This window comes from Chrysoperla carnea, chromosome 4, assembly GCF_905475395.1.
Source record: "Chrysoperla carnea chromosome 4, inChrCarn1.1, whole genome shotgun sequence".
Classification (NCBI taxonomy): Eukaryota; Metazoa; Arthropoda; class Insecta; order Neuroptera; family Chrysopidae; genus Chrysoperla; species Chrysoperla carnea.
In genome coordinates, this window is record NC_058340.1 from 54,099,497 (window position 1) to 54,120,603 (window position 21,107).

General features: G+C 28.9%; 1 protein-coding gene across 1 annotated transcript in view; it reads right to left on the reverse strand.

Annotated features, from left to right (window-relative positions):
• LOC123298094 overlaps nt 1-11,567 on the reverse strand; it is a 52,102-nt gene extending 40,535 nt beyond the window's left edge. The window contains exon 1 of the mRNA XM_044879999.1: nt 10,759-11,567. Within this exon, the coding sequence (XP_044735934.1) occupies nt 10,759-11,407 (649 nt within the window). The 5' untranslated portion in view covers nt 11,408-11,567. The remainder of the gene's footprint in view (nt 1-10,758) is intronic.
• Between the last annotated feature and the right edge of the window lie 9,540 nt (nt 11,568-21,107).

Sequence of the window (21,107 nt, forward strand, 5' to 3'; positions counted from 1 at the left end):
TTAACCCGCTTCCTATACATCAACTTTACTTCCATCCTTTGAGTAAGGACCTTTAGTCTGACTTCGGGCTTCGGTCACGGAGTTTGCTTTATAATGAAGTATAACTCTGATAGTAAGTAATAAGTATAAATATTATCCCCGTTATATCTCCGACCACCGAAATTGTAGCAAAATAAATATGCCCTATTCGCACCGTGAGTGAGTTTTATTGGAGGCGTTTCCATCGTAACGATAAACTACTTAAATTATAGAATTGTATAGATGCATATATAATTGTATGGATTACATTTATGACTTACATTGAAAATTTAATATTATTGTCTCACAAATTTAAATAAATAATTATGATAATTTTTACATTTGAAAAATAATATTTGTGCAATTTAATTTCTTATTTTCACAATTTTTAATTCATTAAATATAATTAATTAATTAATGTTTTTCAATAATTTTAATTTGACATTTTCTATAAAATTCAAAATTTTTCACTGGAAGCGCCTAGCATCGATTTTATTGTCCCCGCCATGACTACGCACACAACGAATATGTTCTATTGTATAAGCTATAATACTGTGAACTTTTATCAAAATCCGTCCAGTAGTTTATGCATGAAAACGTAAAAATAATCCATACATACATACATCTTTACAAACTTTTTCGATTAATCAGTATATGAGATAAAATTATTTCTGGTATCTCTAATCCAATTTTTTAATAAAAATAATTTGCAATGCTTGACTGAACTTTATACAAAATTATCTTTACAGTTTGATGAAATAAACAACATCTGATACTGTGTTTGGTAAAACCGAATGCAAATGCTATAATAGGTCAAAAAATGATATAAGATCATGATTATAAAATATCAAAAATTTTTCAAACACACTAATTAGGTTAAAATAAAATAATAAGATTTCAATAAGTATAATTAAAATGAAATTATCAATATTCATTAAATTTTTTTACATCAGATATATAAATAAAAATTTTATAAATTTCAATGATTTTTATTATTCAAAATAAATATGTATAAATCATAATAATTATTTAATTGCGTATTATTTATTTGTGTACAAAAAATATTTGGATTAAATTAATACAATTATGTGTGTTTTATCATGAACCACCATTTTCGTTATCAAGTCTAGTCTTTTTCAAATATCAATTTTTTAAGATAAATAAAAATACAAATTAATTACTTTTGGTTTATGTGTGTGTGTGTGTATTGACAAATTAATATACGAGAGTTCACAGCTTCTCTCATTGGGAATTAGAAATATTATAGACCACGATTACACAATATCCTTTGCTCTAGCTAGATCGAGAATAGGGTATTCTACTATTTTCGAAAAAGTACTTCAAAATGTTGACATGATAATAAAAAGCCACCAAAAATTTATTTCGGAAAAATACACACGCTTTCTTGCCAAAACTTAAATTTTAAACCTTTTTTAAACTGTCAAAAACGCGGGCATCCAACTTGATGACGTAATATCGGTATAATTATACGAAAAAACACAAATAAGTTTGACAGATATATTCATAGACAACTGATTATAAAATCAGGAAGAAATAAAAGTGTTAAGGTCCTTTTTAACCTTCGAACCAAAAAAGTATTATAAGTTTTACCGCTATGAGTGTTTGCCTGTCTTTTGAGTCTGTCTGTGGCACCGTAGCGCCTTAACGGATGAACCGATTTGGATAATTTTTGTTTCATTTGAAAGGTAATTTAATATAGTGTTCTTAGCTATATTTCAAGTGCGAGTTTTAAATTTTGTAAATTTTACTTGTTTAAGTTCTTTTAATGTAAGTAACAATGTTTAACCAGATTAAATTTAGAATCAACTTAATGGATTATGATGAAACTTTTAAAAAATTTTCTAATATTAACCACCACTTATTTGTATTCCAATAAATCGCAGTGGTATAATAGTTTTTGCAAAATCGTATAGGAAACATCTATTCTACATTTGATTAATAATTATCTTTTGGGTTGTAAAGTAAAAGTATTCGGACACCATAACCTATGACAAGTGATTAATCAACAATGCTTCAATATAATCTGATTATATCTATATTGTTTCCAAAACAAATATTGATTGATTTAATTAACTTATATTTTTATTATTATTTTTTTAAATAAAACTTTATCTAAAAAATAAATATGATATTTTTATATTGATATGCAAAATATTAATAGAAAAGAATCAACACAATATATATGAGCCTATTATTATTGTTGAATAGTCTTGTTATAAACACAATAAAGCAGGCACCATATAGTCTGGATATATCTTCTAATGCTTATAGACCATTATATTTTATGAATAATATATATAAATTTCTTGGAACAATACTATTTTATTTTTTACTACTAGAAAAATATCATTTATGTAATATTGTAGTGTGTACTATTCTTTACAAAAAAAAAAAAAACATATTCCATCCCTTCACATGTAGTCAGATACAATGACATAATAATATACCCTCAGGGTAAATGTGTCTGACTGGTCGCTTGTTGCCAGCCTTAGTTCTAGCACAGTATGTTTCTTGTTTATTGTTTAACAATATATGTATACATACGCTATCGATATAAAATACAGGGTGTTTAAGGTAATTTTCATGGTACAACAATATCAAAAAGTTTTGGATTATGTGCGCGGTAAATCGATTAAATGCAATAATGAGGGATATTTTTAAATCGCATTTACTCCGGAAACTAACTTAGAAATTCTAAAAATTATTATTTTTTTAAGAGGATCAACTTTATAATTTAAAGTGTTCTTCTATCTCTTACCGTTTAGGGTCTAAATTGACTATTAAAGAAACTCAAAGAACTAGGTTCAATCTGATTTCAGAACATGATGTCCTCCCTCAAACTCTGCAACTTTTGTTACAGTTATTTTTTTATTGGTTAACTAAAAAACGAGCTATTAGCCATTATAGATTAAAATGGCCGACTGTAAAGGTACTTGAAATTCTGAAAGTTTGTTTCTAGTATTAAAATTTTGTTAAAAGCAAAACCTCTCCAATATTTTCCGTGTTAATGATTCAAACTTTAATTAAGTTAATCTCAAGTTAGAGACGGTCAATCGATTTCAAATTTTTGATGTTAATTGTATTAAAGTATCCTTAATTAGAATACAAAAATTTAGAAATTTCTGTCACTATGCCCATAGCACAAAAACTACCATAGGTATATACATTATAAATTAAACAAGCTGTTCATGCAAGTACGATTTTTATGGTCCAAACTATCAACTTCCCAGATGATGAAAATAACCTTACCCGCTTTAAGCATTACAATATTCATTGTTTTATCACAACAAAGCTTTATAACTTAGAAGCTATACACGCGTTTTCTATGGAAGAAATCCTAGGATCAAAACCCGACAGTCGCATAATTTTTTTTAAACTATACAAATTTTTAAAATTCAATAATCGTTAATATTATGCATACAACGGGGGCGAAAATCTAATATTGTTCGTCAAGCCGAAACTCAAACTAAGTACTTTTGACTTTACAAATATAAAAGTTAGAAAATGATTTGAAGCATAGGTACACTTTTTTGCTACCACTCGGTAGATGATGGTGGCAAAATTCGAGATGCTCGCGTGAGATATACAATCGGAAATAAAGTTCATTTTCTCCCTTTCGGGCGGAAAGTGTCAACTTTCGTCCCGCTGTGCTTGCTAGACGAAGTTGCCGCTTTCCACCTCTGCCGAGCAGAAAAATATTATACACACCACGGAAGCAAGTAAAGAACATCTCAGATCTCATGACCATTATCGCTCGAGACGAAGTCAAGAAACTATTTCTTACAATTAAATTTTTGAGTTAATCTGGGAGCCGTAATCGGTTTATAAAAAGTTAAATCTAAAACGGCTTACTTTGTATAACTCCATAATTTAGGATTTGAAGGAAAAACTTCCAATTTTCTTTGCTTAGTCGACTTTTATACCTTGAATGACGTTGAGATCACTTAAACCGTGAGGTATAGTCAACGAAAATACAAAATTCTTTGCAGAAATGAGTAAATTATTCGTGTTCATCCTGTATATGTATACACATATACTCTACACGTATAAATTCAAAACTTTACCTTTTTAACGGTCGTTTTTCATATAACACACACACACAGCTTGTATTGCACGCACCCCCATACAAAAAAAAAGTTTGAAAACAATACCCCATCCATATTATACGAGTAGAGTTATTGGATACAGTGGTCTCTGTCTAACTCACAATTAATATGCTCAAATTAAAATGGGATAAGAAGAGATATTTATGTTTGTAATTATCATATTTCACTTTCCCTTGTTAATATAAATAAAAAAAAAAAAACATAAAGACAAAAAAAAATGTTTCAAGATTATTTTATTGTTTTTTTTTTAAAGGCTTTTTTGTTTCAACTGACTTTTATTTATATTTTTACTTCCCCAAACATACTATGTAGTATAAGAACAATGAATGAAGTAAATTTTATATATTTTCGATTTAATTTCAAGATTTTTTATTCAAGAGGCCATCCATATTAGTCCATAAGAAAGTCTAGCCAAAATGGAAAAGACAATTTTTTAAAGAAAAATAAAAGTAGGCAACAAAAGATACATGAAGCATGGACGCTTACAAATAACGCTTGGACAATCTAATTTTCAAGTTCTTTAGAGGAAGAATTTATCTATTTACTTACAGTAAGTGTTCAACCGAAGGACGAGTTCTGGCTTAAGCCAAATTATTTTTGGATTAATCGGCTATCGCCAAAACCTCCGAGCAAAGTCGAAAACTTAAAAGCTTTAAGAAATTTTGTTCTAGATTGCCTAAAAGTTACAATTAATAATATAAATGATTTTAAAACTTTAATATTAAAGGTTTATATTGACAGTACAAAGGTAATTTAAATCATATCTAGAAATTGATCTAGAGATGATAAAAAATTAAAAAACAACTGAAATTTTTAAATTAATAGCTTAGGTGACCGAAGCCAAATTTTCGGTCGGACACTACTTACAGTTTGTACCCAAGATTTATTTCATATCATCCCACGAATAATTTGTATAGGTTAGCCTTTTATTAATAGCAAGTCGTTTAGTTGACTCTTGATCAATCGAAAGGTAATGTCAAAGGCAATGGTGACTGAGGACCAGCGCAGCAAAGTACTCTTGCGATTTTTTCTTTAGACGCTTACTTTTTGAAATAAAAATTATTGAAAAGTTAAGAATGCAATATTCCATGTTTTAAGAAAAAGTGTTTTTTTTTCCATCTCTGAGGAAATTTTCTTAGTTGACGCAGCACCTACGCTACGATTTTTTGTGTGGATTATTTAAGCAATTTTATAATAAAAATAAAGTGATAGAAAACGAAAATATTTATTAGAACTACAGACTCGGCATTCGATCCTGAAAGTTTTCGAAAAATTCTGTCCGAGAATACATGCATCATGTGTATTATAAATTGTTTTCACATTAAGCAAAACCAACTCCTTGTACACACTGACTTTTAACGACATTTGCGTAATACAACGCCATAGATTCTTCATTAATCACTTTAAACGTGGGTCGTCTAAAGCTGTGGATGCAAAATTTCCTAAATATAAAAATATCCAAAAAAAAACTGAAAGGTTAAAAATGAAACCTTTTCTAAAGCTGAAATTATTGAACCACCAAAAATTATTGTTTTAAATATTTAAATGAGGAAATATGCAGGCAATTCATAACGCACATTGCACAAATGCACACGCTTCGGTGCTTAGTATTTTTTTTTTTCTAATAAATATCTAATCAAGAAAAAATACGTTACAAAATATATATTAACCGTTTAATCATAATGGCCAAACAGAAAGAGGTAAAAGGGGAAATAAATTGTTATCAAAATATGTACATACGTTCGTTTAATTTTTGTAAATATCCACATCATGATGTGGGGGAGATTGGAATTAAATTGTTTAGCGGTGCTATATTAGTAACAATTCTCACATAAATTAATATTTGTATACCATTTGTTGTGCCACTGAGTATGTACTAAATTTTTTAGCATATGGTAGATAAGTTGTACAATCTTTTTCTCTTTCATTTATTAACCTTGGGTAAAATTCAATTTTTGTTCACCTTAAACTAAAAAATAGTTTTGAAGAAATATGCGTGAGGCTATGATCTTTTATTAATGAAAATATCGTTAGAACTTGATCAATTTAGGCGGAAATGAAGCCTAAAATTATTTAATAATCAGCTTGTGAAACCCCGAACCAAAAAAAAGGGTGATACAAGTTTGACTGCTATGTGTGTGTGTGTGTGTGTCTGCCTGTGGCATCGGAAATGGCCTATTATATCAAGAATCAAGTCTCAAAACGCAATGTCGAAGAGAATCAGTTTCGCAAGAATATTTTTCATTATCATCAATTTTAAAATTTTACCAAGAAAGACAATGCAAATTCAAGAGTTTCCTTATTAAACAATGTTTCTAGAAAAGACAGAGTATCGAGAACTCCTCAAACAAGTTTGCTATCAAACTGTGCACACCAAAACAGTTGAGAAATTATGTAATCATACTGCTACTAACAAATCACCCCCTTAGACACACTTAATAAAACTTAGAGCAACTTGATTGTATAAAGTACCTTAATAAATACAAATATTTGTGTGGCCAATCATTTTTAACCACATGGTCAGTGTACATAATAAATTAAAGTGCATTATTTAAATAGATATATTAATATTAATGATAATTGAGGAAATATTATTAACGCGAGAACTATATTTTTATTATTATTATTTAAATAAACTTATTAAAAAATTTAAATGGAACTGCCATATATAGATACTTTATTTTCCAATAAGTTGTAGGTAATTCAAGAAGTTTGGGAAGTAAATAATTCAATTTAAACAAGTGAAAACAAACAATTGACTGAATTAAATGTTGAAATACCATGCAATGACAGTGTTGATTACTCTATCACATAATACAAACTATATAATTTACGCCTAATTTGCGCCCTCACGGGTAAACAGTTTGCGAAAAAATGTTTCAAACAAAATGTTGTTTATTTTTTGATAAGGAAGATTTTGTACATTAAAACTTTTGTTCTATCTTTAACGGTTTACAAGATGGGTCCTACGGACCCATAGGTCAAGATCCAATTAGCCTATATTGCTCATTTACGAACTTGACCTCACTTTTTACGTCCTGAGTATGCTGTAAAAATTTCAGCTTGATATCTTTTTTCGTTTTTGAGTTATCGTGTTGGCAGACGGACAGACAACCGAAAATGGACTAACTAGGTGATTTCATAAACACCTATACCAAAATTTTGTTCATAGCATTAATATTTTTAAGCGTTGGGCTAAACTTAGTATACCTTGCATATTACATAAATGCATGGTATAAATATACAAACAAATTCTTAGTTGATTTTTTACTGTTAAGAAATAAAAAGATATTACATAAGATTTTGCAAAAAAAATATAAATTTTTTTGATAAGATTTTGCCTTGCGTGGCAGCATGTACGTTTATATATTATATAGTAGTATTTTATATATACTTACGCGACGACAAAAGGTATATGACCTATTATCGCAATCAAATATGATAAAATATAATTCTACAAAAATTTAATATTCTGTTTAAGAGAAAATAATAATCAACAATTGTTTTGATAAGTTTTTAAGGCATAAAAATTAGATACTGATTATGTTCATTGTTACAAAAAAAAAAAACTTTTGTCAAGGTTACTACGAATAGGGTATTATCGTTAGTCAAAAATATACTTTAATATTCTGATTTCGATTCATAAAAGCACATTTTTCTTTTATAATATTAAAATTAAAAATCGTAATTTTTAAACTGTATATCACGTGACCTAAAACGCGGGTAAGCGTGCTGTGATGGCATAGCGGTATGAGTCATAGACCATCAGTTAGTTCAGTGTAGACAGCTGGGTATAATATATCCATAGATAATAAGTATTTATATTTATTATAATCAGATGTTTATGAATATATCTGTCAAACTTATTTGTGTTATTTCATATAATGATACCCATATTACGTCATCAAATTGGATCCCGCTTTTATGACAGTTTAAAAAAGGTTTAAAATTTAATTTAAGTTTTGAGCAAGAAAACGTGTGTATTTTTCCGAAATAAATTTTTGGTGGCTTTTTATTAGCAATATCAACATTTTGAAGTACTTTTTTTAAAAATAGTGGAATGCCCTATTCATGGTAAATTTCTTTGCAATTAATTTAAACCATTTTTACGGGCGTTAAATCCGGTTTAATACCAAAAATAACTTAAACAAAAGTTGTAGAGTTTGATGGAATTAGATCTAATTCTTCGGGATTAATAGCTAATTTAAATCCTAAACGGTAAGAGAAAGAAGAACATTTTAAATTAGAAAGTTGATCCTCATAAAAAAACGCACAATTTTTGTTTAAAACATTTCTTCGAAAAAAGTTAGCTTTCGGACGAAAAACTTAAAAATATGCCATTATTGCATTTAATCGAAAGAAAATACGCTTAAAGTTTATCGATAATTATAGGTCAAAGTCATGGACACAGACGAATGTCCTCTATTGACCCTGACAATTTTTGGCTAAAGCATTTTTCCGTAGTTAGCATGTTTTCTTTCAGTTAAATGCAATAATAACATATCTTTAAGTCGCATTTCCTCCGAAAGCTAACGTTTTTCCAAAAAATGTTCGTTTTTTTATGAGGATCAACTTTCTAATTTAAGGTGCAATTCTATCTATTACCGTTTAGGATCTAGATTGGCTATTAAATAAAGTCGAAGAACTAGGTCCAATCTGATGCCAGAACATGATGCCCCCCATCAAACTCTGCAACTTTAGTTTCGGTTATTTTTTTATTGGTTAACTACAAAACGAGATATTTAGGTGTATAAATTAAAATGGATCACCCTGTATATATTTCTCTAGTGTGGGTCAACTAGTATCTTTTATTTACGTTCTAAATTTGAGCGGGAAAAATAAATCCAAAAAAATTAAGAATTACAAACACTTATATGCTCTAATAATTAAAGTGCTACCTGTGTTACTTTCTTAGAAAAAAACTGCCTTTTCTTCTTTTTGTTAATATAAATCTTTTAACCATTTTTTTTTTTTTGACAAAGAAATTGAACCTGTGTAAATATCTACAGTAGGTAGGTATATTGACTACTTCTTGTACACTATAACCTGACACTAAATGATAAATCATACAATCTAAATCTTAAGGCCTAGTTTTTAACAAGTTCTTAATAAATAATAATATTATACCCCTAAAAACTTATCGATTTAAAAGATCCGATTAGTATTATTTTTATTTTGGTACCCTGCTGTCTACAACTGTATATAATAGATTAGAAACAACAAAACGTATTCATAGACTCGGAGACCATACAAAATAATCAATACACACCCTCCTTGATCTACATAAAACACACCCTCCTAAAATTCAAAAGAATTGACAATTTATTGTGACTCATTTTTCAGGGGGTGAAATTTCTTTTTTTGTTTGGTATTATAATATTATATATAATAATATTATTTTGATTCAGTGATTTTTTTTTGGGGTAAACCCCAACATCATCAGCATAAGTCACATTGAAAACACTGAGATTTTAGTAAAATTCAATTACAGTGGAATCTCTATCTAAGTCGAAAAAACTGCCATTGTTTTCGGTAACTCGAATTATTTAAACTTTGTACCCCGAACAAAATGATGTCATTTCTTTGCGAGGAATTGATAGTACATATTTATACTCTGTAACTCGAATTTCAAAAAGCAGGCTCCGTATTCATTATTTTTAATATGGAATTGCTGTCAAGAATTACACTGTAGTGCCAAGCCGCAAAAAATGGTCAACTCGTGCTAGCTCTGGTTGATTTAGTTCAGGTTAGCTTGTTTTGTTAGCTCGCATTACTGCGTCCAACCGAAGACTGAATGAAAAGATAATACTGGCCCATCAAGGACCCTAAAAAAATAACGTATGCATATTTTTAGCGAGCGCTCGGTTATCAACTGAACGCTCACCTCAGCTAAACGCAGCCAATATTAATTCCTAAATGCGAAAGTGGTTTTATTTGGTTGTTACGCTTTCACGCAAAAAATTACTGAATGAATTTGAAACTTACAGGCTATAATTTATAAAGATAGCGGTTACCCACCCACTTTGATGTGGGTGATTTCAAAAACTACTTAATTGATTTTAATGAAACTTTACAATAATATAACTCATACTTAAGATACTGACAGTAACATTACGTAAAATTTGCCGTAAAATTTCTATTTTAAAAGCAAAGAATTAATAGATTGAATTTATAATAAAAATTCTACTCTTAAATCGATCTCATGAAATTGTAATGTCTCACAAAAAATATTCCACATTATTACGAATGCTAAGATTAGAATTATTTTTGAAAAAAAAAATTATTTATTTAGCCAAAAATTTGTTTTGTAAAATGGGTAGATATTGATTTTTTCCGGCATTACAGTTTGTCAGTTAAAGAAGAATTATTTTGAAGAATATTGGCTAATTACTCGGAATATAATCACTTTTTTGAAGATGATCGGAGAAAATACGGCATGTTTCAATCATAGCAGTTATTTAGGTATATTTGCTAGACAAATTTTCATTAAAGTTATGACAGCAGTAAAACTTTCACTCATAAACAAAGCCTCAATTACAGTTAACTAATCTCGAAATAAAAGTCAATTAAAATTACTTAATTCTAGATTGAAAGAAAATATTTGAAAACAAACCTGTGATTCTGGATTGAGTTTTAACTGTCGTTGCAACTGTTATTTTCGATGTTTGTTTTGTGGTGGTGACATGTGATTTCGAATTAACAACAGTCTCTGTTTGTTTGTCAACTTTTTGTTTTTCTGTTAAGGGAGTTGTTTCTGCTTCCACAATCATCTGATTATCCACATTATTTAGTATATCAGTAACTGTAAAAGCCGGTGAGGCACCAATATGTGAAAATAAATGCTCATTCGAAGACGTTCGATGAGTTATTGAGGGTGGTAAAAATGATACTGTCGATGATTTAACAGGAGTTTGTGGTATGGGACGATGTAAAACACGTGCCCGTGAACCAGTATACACATCAGGTACTTTATCAGATGAAATACGTTCCCAAGTATATTTACTATGTCCAATTTTTGGCATATCACGTAAAAAATCATAGCCCCAACGATCTGAATCACGAAATTGTTGTGATGCCAATTCTTGTTCAACAAATTTGCGTGTTTCTTCATGATCAACGGGTCCAAATAAATCACGACGTACCCGTGCTATTGCTGATATACTTGGTGAATGTGATGATTGTGTCATACGATCTATTGAACCCGATGAACGTAATCGTGTTAATTCAGTCATTATAACGGGATTAAAAACTCTTGCACTCATTTTGATTTATTGTTTGAAAACAAAAAAAAACCACGAAGAGAAAGTTTTTTTTTTATATAAAAATCACACTCAAACACATTCAGAATTGAACACTGGGTATAAATTTATATATATGTACACAGTGTTTTGATGACGCGCGTATGTCGTATCTATTTTGAAAAAAAATTAAATAAAAACAGTTGATTTTTTAAAACACATCAAAACTTTTTTTTAATTACACTAAATATTCAATTGTTTTGTATATCATACACAAATTTACACTGTTTTTTATAAAAAATTTATTATTAAAAACACTCCACAATCTCGAAAATTGGAAAAAAAATTTGAATAACACACTCCATACAATAACAGTGCTCTCTACCGACTAAATGCAGATTGAATGTTGTTTAGTGACGGCACGGCGTGGGCTAGCCCACTATAGAGGGGGTATCACTACACACACACACAACATACTCAGTCAGTTTATAGAGAACATATCAACATATCTCTCTCCATCTCTCTTTTTACTATACTTAAGTATAATCAGGATTACCAACCATACTTAAATAAAACATGTTTTATTTTCATATTATGCATTTTATGTTTATTGATATTGTTGAAAATCCTATCTATTTTTAATAATTCTCTTCTCTAGTCCAATTTAAATTTATAATAGAGAATGGTAGAATCAAGTAGAGTAAAAGAGATAAAGAAGGATGCATTTTAAAAAACCGTTCTTGATCTAGTAAATGTTGTTTACGTTTTTATATTTTTTAAATCTTTGTATATTATTTAAATAACATGTACAAAACTATTTTCTTTGTTGGTTATGAAAGTAATATAAAGAATTAATATGGAATTTTATTCTAAATATCCGTTTTTATTTGATATTTTTATCATAAAATTTTTATTTATAATCAAAATTATCAACATATTCAAAACACGCGTAACAATTCAAAATACGCGACCTACCGTAAAACTGACCAAAAAAATTCAATTGCACAAGGCCAATTTTTTAAGTTATCGCCTATTGAGTTATCCGTAGAACCCATTTTGTAAACCGTTAGAGATAGAACAAATGTTTAAGAGTAAAAAATATTCCTTATCAAAAAATAAACAACTTTTGTTTGAAATATTTTTTCGTAAACCTTACTGTTTACCCGTGAGGTTGCAAATTAGGCGCAACTAATATAGTATGTATTATATGGGAATATCAGTTATGTATGTGTGACATGTATGTATATGTAATATGACAGTGTAATCAACACAGTCTATACATGGTATTTGAACAATTAACTCAGTCAATTGTTTGTTTTCACTTGTTTTTAGTTTAAAAATAGAATAAATTACAATAAGATATGTAATTATAAGCTTTGGTTTTTTTTTTTTTTTTTTTTTAAATAAACAATATTATTGTTATTTTTATTTGTTATATATGTATTTATTTTATGTGTTATCAATAAATAAATATATAGATAATAATTAAAAATTTATTTCATATTCTTATTGATTATAAATAGTTAATTAATGGAATTATTTAAATATAATTTATTATTTATAAAATATTAAAATGCATTCACTATAATAAATAATTGTTATTATTGTTCATTAATTTTATTTTACTATCATTTTTTATTATTTTTAATAATAAATTTTATTTGTTACATGCATTTTTTGTCCTAGTTTAATAGAAAGTAAGTTTATAAGAATAAATAGTTAATAGGAATTTGTTTATAATGACTCTGTACTCCGTACTCGACGAAATCTTTCAGTGAATAAATACAATTAATAATTTTGTTTGAATTTGCACGACTTTTATGTACAGTCAAACCTGAGTAAGTGAGAACTGGATAAGTGAGAAAACTCTATAAGTGAGAGTATTAGCCAGGACCTGTCATTTTAGGCTCCCAAAACCTCTATTTGCGAGAAACAGAAACCTCTGTAAGAGAGAGTCGATTTTTCCTCGTGGACCTCCGTAAGTGACAATTCTACTTATCTATACCTCTATAAGCGACAGTCGAGCTTTATTTATTTATATTATTTAGGACGAACTATAGCTACAATTTACTACATTCGTACTTGCTGTGACTTGTTCTTGCTGCGTACCTCTAAAAGAGAGAAACGCTACCCATGTACCTGCATTAGCGAGAAACTCGGGTTAGTGAGAAACCGAGGTTAGCGAGAATGAGATTGTGCTTGCTTGAACTCTCACTTATCCAGGTTTGATTATATATACTTAAATAGACAGAATAGAAATAAAAACCAACTAGTTTTTCTAATTTTTATACCATTTAATGAAATATATCAAGGTATACTAAGTTTAGTCCCAAGTTTGTAACGCTTAAAAATATTGATGCTACCAACAAAATTTTGGTATAGGTGTTCATAAAATCACCTAATTAGGTGATTTCCGGTTGTCTGTCTGTCTCTCCGTCTGTCATCACGGTTACTAAAAAACGAAAGGAGATATCAAGCTAATTTTTATAGCGTGCTGAGGACGTAAAAAGTGAGGACGAGTTCGTAAATGAGCAACATAGGTCAATTGGATTTTGTAAACCGTTAGAGATAGAACAAAAATTTAAATGTAAAAATGTTCCCGATAAAAAAATGAACAACTTTTGTTTGAAACATTTTTTCTAAACATCACAGTTTACCCGTGAGAGCGCAAATTATGCGCAAATTGTATAGTATGTATTATATGGGTATATCAGTTATATATATCTGACATGTATGTATGTGTAATGTGACAGAGTAATCAACACAGTCTTTACAAGATATTTCAACAATTAACTCAGTCAATTGTTGTTTTCACTTGTTAATAGAAAACAATAAGCGGTTTAATGAAATGAACTAATCTTAAACAAGATTTGTGTCATGAAAAATTAAATTTATATATTTTTGTTTTATTGTAAATTTATTTATTTGTTATAAGGATAAAAGTTATTTATGCCCAAAATGAAAAATTAAAATAAAAAATATTTATAAATATACTAACTATAACTAATTTTGTATTGTAAATTTAACTGCTGAATAAGCTAGAGTAGTCTATGCTTTCGTTATATTATATAAGTAATGTAAGTTGCTAGCATACACAAAAAGTACTATTGTATTTACATATAAACTAAATGTTGTCTTTAATAAAAATTAGATTCTAGTGCTACGAAATACATCGAATTTGGGCAATACAGTGTTTCAGATTTATAGAAACTAAAATTCTAAGTAGAAAAGTTCTTAAAAAAGTATGATTGAATGTTTGAGATTGGTGTTTATATCAAATACAACATTAAGTCTTGGTTAATGTTATAATTCATTGAAGAATCTCGATTTTGGAAGAATTTTTCTTAAGTGTTATTTATTTTTGAACTTTGCCACTAAGAAAAATTTGATCTAAGTTGTTCATTTATGAACTCGACCTCACTTTTTATGTCCTGACAACCGAGAATGGGCGGGGGGATTTCCGGTGAGACGGACAACCGGACTAATAAATGGACTAATTAGGTGAATTTATTTTACCTATACCAAAATTTTCGTTGGTAGCATCAATATTTTTAAGCGTTACAAACTTGGGACTAAATTTTGTATACCTTGCTATATTTCATACATACATGTTATAAAAATTTAAAAAATAAATAAATTTCTTCGTTGCATACAAAGTTAGAAATAATGTAACAGATGTTAAGTGCTAAATTGTGTCTTTTACCGCTTGAATTATTTCTTAAAAATGAAAACCACAAGAAATTAACTTATATTATATACCTATAAGTATAGATATCGAATATTGAATATAATAAAAAATATGGCATTTTAGTACTTACAATTCATATGAACATGTCTAAATAAATTTAAAATATAAAATATAGCAATTATATACTTCATTGCATTTTTCTTTATAGATGCATTACAAAAAATTAAAAGAAGGGCATCATACCCTACAGGAAAATGAATAAATAATTAAGTTATATGACTTCATTTCTTAAAGATAGTAAAATACATGATGGTTCGTAAAAACATACAAAATGCTAATAGGAAATAGGTATAATACAAATGAATCCATCCTGTTTAGTATTGCAATTCATTAATTTTTGAAAATTCGAAAACTTTCTTCAATCTTAAGCTTTCGATATTTCGAAAATCAAGGCAAAAATCGTAATTTTATTCTTATCTCTTCTAGATTCATGAAGTTATAGCAAATTTCATCAACAAAACTAAAAATAGGGATAACAATAATTTCTACCCTAAATCTACCCTGCTTGTACTTACCTAATTTGGATGGAGACACTTGGTTTTTTCTTTTCTAAATCATTGCTAATATGTTTACTTTCTATTAAATTTTAAAAAAAATTTGTTTTCGTTTCAAGTGAAATTATCAAAAACTTTCAAAATATATCGTTTTCTGAGATTTCTCCATAAGAGATATGCATTCAAACTCAAACTTTAACGTTGAATAATTAATTTAAGGCCCAACCCGGTGATTCCCCTGAAATTTTGATAATTGGTTTATATGTATTTCAACTTTTTAGAAAAAAAGACCAAGTCTTAAGGTAGTACGAGCAACAAGTCAAGTTAATTAATTATTTTTACTTATTTTCAACTTTAATGATGAATTTTATTATAACTTCATGAATGTAGACGTAAAATAAGAAAAAAATTTTTCGATACCTGCCTTCGTTTTCGAAATATCAAAAGCTAAGTAACTAAACACAATTTTCAATTTTTGATATTGTGAAAATTACTCCAGATATCGAAAAATATTATTCTTATTTTGCCAAGTTATAACATAATTCACCATCAAAATTAAATATAAATAATTTTTTTTATTTTTATCCCCACTACCATGCTCATACATCCTTAATTAGTCTGGCACAACGGTTTTTTTTTTTTATTTTTTTTTTTAAATAATTTATTAAGGTTTTAACTTTAATTTAAATATTTTTTAATTTCCACTGGCTAGTACCGAAATCTATGAAAACATATCATCCATCTATCGTTTTTCCATAAGACCAATGTTAAATATCCCTATACTTTTGAAGTCATTTATTTATTAAAATAATAGGGCTAAAATATTCAGAATTGATTTCGATTTGGATCAACTTCATATAAAAATCTTGAACTTCATTCTTAATACTTATAACCAAAAAAATGCAAAGAGATTGGGTCACTTTTCTTGTCAATAGCGGCTGTAAAATTATAATAAGGGAATAACTTTATTTAAGTTTTAGTGATAGTCATTTTTGACATCTATCAGGTATGAAATAATGTTTACAACAACAAAAATTTGACTTTAGCAAATGGAGACATTTATATGATCCATGATGTCATATACAGGTCGCATATCCTGACCAGACAACATCCTTTTCCAATACTATTTATAAATAAGGCCGGAAGACGAAATATATACTCATTCAACTATATAATATGTATGGTATATATGATATATCCAGATTATTCCCCCTTAATGAATTTTATTTCACACATATGTAAACGTGGGTACTACATAGCTAAATGTCGAGTAACGTCTTATGTAATAAATAAATGGTGATTTACCCCTCATAGTTGGATGTAGATATGATGAACGGATATTCTTAAATTTAGAAAATGCCATATATTATACGTATATAGTATCCACGCGATGGGGGAGGATTTTTTTTTCTATAGTCATTAATTTTGCAATGTTTTATTTAAGAAATATTTTTGATGAACATTTTAGCTGGCACCAGTATTAACGATGTTTGTTTATTTAATTAAAAAACTTCGGTCTACGTTTGTTGAAAACCTGACTACCATTTTGTGCAAAATTTATTAGAAACTAGCTGTTACCCGCCCGCTTTGCGTGGCGTAAAATATACCCGCTTTGCTGGGCAACATCCCCACTTGCACCCCTCCCTCCACATTTCCTTGCGTTGGATAACAGTTTTGTAATGTACACGTCATGCTCTTTTATTTGATACCCCACTTAGGTATATTTGTAAATATTCGATATTTCCTTCCCACTTTCTCGCTACACCTTTCTACCTTCCGAAGGTTAAAAAAATTTCTAAATGTAATTTAAAACATTCTGACCAAGTTTTGAACTATTAAAAGCCATAATTGAAAAATATGAATTTTTTCATGAACACCCCCGCAACCCCCCTTGTGGGTGGAATTTCGTAAAATCCGTTCTTAGCTGACCTCTACTTGGCAAAAGGAATATTCCTGCCAAATTTCAAGTCTCTAGGTCTTATAGTTCCAGAGATATCGTGATGAGTGACTATCTATCTATCTATCTATATTTATAGAAAGTCTCCTATATATTTATAGATTTCTAAAATAAGCGAGATTGGGTAGGTATTGTTTATTTTATAGCAGCTGTTCAAAACCCTAATTTTTTCAAGATTATCACGGTTAATGAAATAATTGCAACCAGTTTTTCATTTAAAATGACAGAAACAAACTAAACAACTTCTGTATGAGATATCATGATATTTTTCGGCAACTTGTGTACATGACATTATAGAGTATTTTCTGGAAATTTGTGAGATATAGCAACCCTTAGATTTGCTTATGCAAAATATATAATTTTTCGATAATTCAGTCGCATAGATTCGGTTCGGTAAATAATTTGGCAGAGTTGTTCAACATTGCATATTACAATTAAATGATGATTTTTCCATTTTTAATTATATCGCGAATAAATTTAAAATATAATATCACGTGCGCAATTTGTTTTATTGAAGTTTAATGTTCTATCATTTTAAATAAAAAACCATTTACAAATAGTTCGTCGTTGAAAACGGTTCCGACTCATTAAATATCGAAAAAAAGTTTATGGTTAATTAGTTTTTTTTTTAAAATAAGAGTTAAATTCACTTATGCTGTGATATTAAACTACATTTCTACTTTTCTAGACAACTCATATTCGTAAACTCCAAAATTCACAAAACTGCTTTTTAAAAATATAACCACAGGATTTCAAAAGGATCATCGTCAATAATAACCGGAACAAAATATAGGTTTTACTGTTTATTCACGAGTCTAGCAACTTAAGTTATTTATTCGACGCGTATATTATTAAATAAATTTATCTATGTATATTCACGCAAAACTTTGTACAGAATAATCCGATTTTGATAATACTTTTGTTATTGGATATGGTACTTCGCGATTGGTCCCATATATACATTTAGCAAAAAACTTCCTACCCTAATGGTGGAAAATAAGGGTGATTTATTGTGCACTCACAGATTTTAATGCTGAGTTGTGTATTACAAAAACTCACTAAAAAGTAGAAAAGCAATAGAGGGCATCCATCTGTGTCCATGACTTTGACTTACTTGATAATTTTGAAGCGTATTTTCTTTCGATTAAATGCAATGATTGCATATTTTTAAGCCGTATTTCCACCGAAAACTAACGTTTTTCGAAAAACTATTTTTAAGAAAATTGTTAGTTTTTTCTTATGTGGATCAACTTTCCAATGTAAAGTATTCTTCTATCTCTTACCGTTTAGAATCTAAATTGGCTTTTAAAGAAACCCGAAGAACTAGGTCTAATCTGATGTCATAACCCGATACCCCTCATCAAACTCTTAAATTTTTGTTTAAGTTATTTAAATATTTCGATTGATTAACTGTAAAACGAGCTATTTGCATTCTAAAAATATTGTTTGTGAAATTTTCTTTTTAAAAAATTAAAAATTAGTCATTAAATCCCTTTTTAACGCCAAAATTACCCTTTGGAAACGCTGGCCTGGGTTTGATTGTCCCCTCCACCTGTTATTCTGCCTGTCAATATGATCTCTACTTGTTTCTATACGAATTCATCATGAATATTATTGACAATCCAGACCCAACATCCGTTTTGATCACTAAGTCTTATGTTGTCATTGATGCAAAACAATTTATGCAATTTGAATCAAATCAGTAAAATATATGTATACATATATTCATCACATTCTTATAAATGCTAAGTATTTCCGGCTACTAAACTTCCCTTGTACCTACTGAAAAAATAAATAAATAAAATATACGTTCTCATATATAATTTTTATTTAGTTCATTCATAATTTCGTATGCAATATATTTGCTTAAGGTGTTTTATATTTATGAATTAAAAACCATTGAAATGATTCATGAGAAATTTTAATGGTCGAAGCGCAGACTTAGCAAATCCTCCTTTATAACACTTAAATCGGATTTATTGTATTTTAGTTTTTATACCATGTATATGAAATATATACAAGGTATATTAATGGACTAAGAGCCAGCGCCTGCCAGACATACGTTAAAGTATAAAAGCTGAAATTTTTTTTGCGTATTCTCACTGGTGTAGGGAACAATCTTTGGAGGTTACAAACCTTGACTAACGGTGCCTTCGATAGGTATCAGGTAATCAGGACCGCAGTACCCGAGCTCTCTCACGTTAAGTATAAAAGCTGAAATTTACACAGAGTGTTCAAATAACCATTTTAAGGCAATTTTGAAAAAGACAGACCAATCCGAAGGGGCTAACACTCCCTCAGACGCGGTAGAAGGTCAAATGCACAATTACACAATCTACATTTTCTTCCATGATTATGAACTTATTTCACTGCAAGAGTTATTTTATTATTTAAATTGGTTCAGTATCACGTACTGAATGTAAATGCACAAAATCCTTACAAAAATAGGCGGGGGAAGTGCCTCCATTTTAAGGAAAACCGTTTTAGGCTACATGTATCTCCATAATCGTGCGCTTTAGACCAAAAATGGTAATAACTTTTATTGTAGATAATTAAATTACCTACCATTTTTGTAAACTAATTTTTTTTGTATCACTAACCGTTTATGCTTTATACAACTACGACGATTTACTTATTGACTATTTGACCGATATGTCTTCTAATGTTAGTTTAAACAAGAAATTGATAATAACTTAACTTTTAAATCTACAAATTTCCTAAAACATTTACTTTAATCTTTTTTTTTTTTTTAATTAATATTTATGAAGTTATAAGGCGTTTAATGTTGCAACCACTGGGTGCAAGATTCATAAAAAAGAAGTTTACATAGCGTTAATGATAAAAATTCAATAAATATGTAGAAAATGTTAACGTTAGTGACATAATTAGCAATAAATAGTTTGCCTTTTTACATGCAAAAGCAGCGACCACCCCTTGAAAGATAAAAAAAAAAGACTAAAAAGATCAAAACGCTATCTTTCTAATTTTTTCTTCTATCCGACCAAATTCTTTGCTTCTCGATAGTATGATTTAGCGATTTATAAGTCATTCATAGACAGATTTATAAGTCATTCATAGAAATTAAGTATGAAATATAAATCGTTTTGACAAAGAACTTTTAGGTAGGTACTCCAATAAATTTTGTAATTTACCTGTGTAAATATTTGTCAAGATTACATATGTAAGTGTCAAGTGAAGTAGGATGGGTGTGGTTTGTGACTGTTTTGTTACACTAAGGAAGTCAGTGTAATTTATATTATGAGAATATCAACCACAGTAAACATTTATTTTATATTATTAACCCTTAAACCCTACCCGGGGGTCCAGCAAACCCCAGAGGATGAATATTTCTAAATATTATTGCAATAATTGAACGCACTTTTATGTCACTCGAGTCTTATCTCTTGTGACGTCGGTGGCCATCTTGTCATTAGTCGAGCGTCAGCGCTTTCACTTTTTTGACGGATTTATTGCAATTTATGGGTTTGTCAGACCCCAGGGTAGTAATAACGCAATATAAAGTTT